This window comes from Eurypyga helias, unplaced genomic scaffold (assembly GCF_000690775.1).
Source record: "Eurypyga helias isolate BGI_N326 unplaced genomic scaffold, ASM69077v1 scaffold15132, whole genome shotgun sequence".
Taxonomy (NCBI): Eukaryota; Metazoa; Chordata; class Aves; order Eurypygiformes; family Eurypygidae; genus Eurypyga; species Eurypyga helias.
In genome coordinates, this window is record NW_010234301.1 from 18745 (window position 1) to 22541 (window position 3797).

The window sequence follows — 3797 nt, forward strand, 5'->3', positions numbered from 1 at the left end:
AGAGGAGAGGAGAGGAGAGGAGAGGAGAGAATTTTTAGTCTAACTTTAAAGATTTAAGTTACTAAATAACTAAATTTAATGCTGTTCAGAATCTTACATATGCTTTCTTAAAGAAGTCACTGAAACATGCATTTGGCCCCCAAAAATACACATGGAAACTAGTTGCCATAGAGACCCCAATAGATACCTAGAAGTATAGATACTTTGCCACCATCAAATACCACAGGTTGGGGCAAACCTTGAGTTATAATTTTGGAGTAAAAAAAGCCAAAGAAGAGATGTGGAAATCGAGGGAGAAAAGGAAGCTTTAAAAAGTACAGAAATGTTTGGTGCATAATCCACAACTTCTCTGGGCAACCTGTTCCAGAGGGTGGGGAGGTACTGGGACAGGTTGCCCAGAGAAGCTGTGGATGCCCCATCCCTGCGAATGTCCAAAGTCCGACTGGATGAGGCTTGGAGCAACCTGGTCTAGTGGAAGGTGTCCCTGCCCATGGCAGGGGGTGGGACTGGATGGTCTTTGAGGCCCTTTCCAGCCCAAACCATTCTGTGATTCTATGATTCTATAATTCCTCAAGATAAGCCACAGGATGGTGGAGGTTGGAGATCATCTACTCAAAGATCATCTTTGGTCAAAACCTCAGTCCTCGGTCACACTTTGAGTGTCTCCAAGGATGGAGGATCTTTGGGTTGGGGTTCACCAACGCACCTTCACATACTCTTGCACCACTTGCTCGGGGGTGTCTCCCAAGAAGACGTAAAAGTCGAGAATTCCACCAATTGTTCGGTAGGTGACGGCCGGCGCTGGCTGCAGGGCGAACTCTGCGAGTACAAAACACATGACATCAGTGTGGGGTATCCCCCAAATTTCAAATAACTGCGGTGCTGATACAAAAGGTCTAAAAATTGTTGAGGAGAAAATATCAAACAAAGATATCAAAGGAAACCAAAAACCATTTCTGGAGCTCACAATGCTGCTGGAACATTCTTGGCTTTTTTTTTTTTTTTTCTAAAAATATCTATTCTTACATTCTTTTACAGCCCAGAAAGAGAAGAAAACCCCAAGGGCACAACTTCTTCTCGTTAAATTTTCAGTCTCAAGACACTCGGATATTTGTTGCACACCCAAATTCGTACACGCTTACCAGAGGGAAATTAAGGGCATGTTTTTACAAGTGCTGTTCACTCTAAATTTATTTCTACAAGTGCTGTTCACCCTAACTTTAGGCTCAAATTTCAATACCCTGTGGTGAAACACCCCTGAACACGAACAAAAATGCCTATGAGGTGCGTGACCCTGGTCTCGCACTACAACCCAAACGCTGGACACACAAAGAAATGTTGGGAAAAACCGGGCGCCCTCACAGACTCGAAGACAACTTTCTTCAAAATAGGCTGGGTGATTGTCTCCCTATCAAAATGTGCACCAGCTCGGTGGGATCGCACTGCAACAGCCAGCAGATAACGGAGTTTTGGCTTTCAGTCCTTACAGAGCAGGAATCTTACCCATGGCATTGCTATTCATCAGGAAAACACCAAGAGAGGCTCCCGAGTTGTCTTCTAAACACAGGAAGAATGTCTGAACACCGTATAAGTTGTCCATGTTCTTAAAGGAAAACAGAAAAGCTCATTAAAACAACCCAATCACTACATGCACCTGGGGGAATCTCAACAATACATCATACGTGAGGTTAAATTTGTCTGAAGGGAACAAAGAGCAAAACTAAAATGGACAACATTAACCTCATTTTTCTTATTTCCTTCTTTTTTTTTTAAACTATTTTCTCTCTCAACCTGGACAGGCTGGAGAGGTGGGACCGGGTCAACCTCATGGAGGTCAACAAGGCCAGGGGCAAGGTCCTGCACCTGGGTTGGGGCAATCCCAAGCACAAGGACAGGCTGGGTGGAGAGTGGATAGAGAGCAGCTCCGAGGAGAAGGACTTGGGGGTACTGGGGGATGAAAAACTGAACATGAGCCGGCCGTGTGCGCTGGCAGCCCAGAAAGCCAACTGTATCCTGGGCTGTATCCAGAGAAGTGTGGCCAGCAGGTCGAGGGAGGGGATTCTGCCCCTGTGCTCTGCTCCAAGAAGACCTCATTGCAGCCTTCCAGTACCTGAAGGGGGCTACAAGGGTGCTGGGAGAGGACTTGTTACAAGAGCCTGTAGTGACAGGACAAGGGGTAACCGGGTTAAATGGGAAGTGGGGAGGTTTAGATTGGACATCAGGAAGGAATTCTTCCCAGAGAGGGTGGGGAGGCACTGGGACAGGTTGCCCAGAGAAGCTGTGGATGCCCCATCCCTGGGAGTGTCCAAGGCCAGGCTGGATGAGGCTTGGAGCAACCTGGTCTAGTGGAAGGTGTCCCTGCCCATGGCAGGGGGGTTGGAACTGGATGGGCTTTAAGGTCCCTTCCCACCCAAACCGTTGGGTGATTTACATGAATGCCCTTAAGTTGTTTAAACTCTGTTGAAAACACTTGTTTAGGTAAACCGACCTTCAGTGGAGTCACTGGGAGAAAGACCCATCTTCAAGCCTCCACACACACGTTATTTAAAAAATAAAAGTTATAAATTGCGTCTCCAGTGGGGACAGAAAGAAAATAAAGGCAACAATTTCACACATTGCCGATAATGAGGCAAATTCAGGTTTCTGGTTCAAAAGCCACGAGAGATGAACCAGCCCATCGATGACGGCTGAGAGCTTTTGGGGACGTTAATTAATGCAAACACCGTTGCTCCCCGAATCCCGTTCACGTCACTCCTGTTTCATCAAAGGACGTCAGGACTCCAAACCCAGCGTAAGGATCGGGGCGATATCGAACGGCCTCAGTTCAACGCTCGTTTAATCTCATCCCTATCTCAAATCACGAGCAACGATATGGACCAGAGTTTGAGACGCTGTAATTATAGATCAGCTGATTTAGCAACTCAAATCACATTTAAGATCGTTATTCCCTCTCAGGCAAACTGCGTGACTCGTCTTGCTCCACAGCACTGGTTACCGCCAGGAATGTGAAGTTTTATCTCGTGGGTTTTTTGCCACGTTGCCCTGTCCAGTGCCCACGCACTCAACCAAGAATTTCCTTTTCCTCATCAAGACCAGAATCTGTGAACAACTACTCAGCAATAACGTTGGGCTGTCTATTTCCCCCAAGTCCCAACCCCCAAGAAAAAAATGTTGTGTGCGGGAATCCAAGTCAGAAAACACAGTAAGCAAAAATACCAAAACTGAGTATAAATAGCAAGGACTGATTTTAAAAGAACAAATTTTGCGGTTCGACACGGTGACAGAGCAATAGAGTGTCAAAAATGTGTGGATTCGGCATAAAACATCTCACTGCGGCTGGGACATGTTTTTGATACGTGTGGAAAACCAGATGCCCCAGACATCACCTTGGGAAAAAAGGCAAAAAAACGTAGAAACTAAATATTTGCTGGCAGAGCTGTTTTGCTTTATAAACCAACGGCTGCCACGGGCAACTGTGCGCTATTTCCTAAGATACGATGCCACGGATGGAAAAAACCCATTTCTTCCAAATTTTGCACACAGTGGTGCACAGGCAGGGAAAAAAAATGGCAAAAGGCAAAGCCTGATGGGTGTTAATGTTCGTCGGCTGATTAATTAAATTATTAATCCAATGGAAAGCTATTCCAAGGGGAATTCTATTCAGCGGTGCCTCACATTTTGCGATACATGGCGAGTCGTTAAGGAAAAAACCCCGCAGTCAACTCTGAATTCCAGAATTGACCGGAAAAGGAGGAAAATGTAGTAAAACAAGCACTTACTCCCGAAGGGGCCGAGTC

The 3797-nt window shown here is 46.0% G+C and overlaps 1 protein-coding gene across 1 annotated transcript in view; it reads right to left on the reverse strand.

Moving 5' to 3' along the window:
- Positions 1 to 3797, reverse strand: part of LOC104517393 (maltase-glucoamylase, intestinal-like) — a gene marked incomplete at both ends in the record, with an annotated part of 23140 nt that overhangs the window by 18456 nt on the left and 887 nt on the right. The window contains 2 exons of the mRNA XM_010162035.1: positions 707 to 819; positions 1504 to 1603. Coding sequence (XP_010160337.1) covers positions 707 to 819; positions 1504 to 1603 — 213 coding nt within the window. The remainder of the gene's footprint in view (positions 1 to 706; positions 820 to 1503; positions 1604 to 3797) is intronic.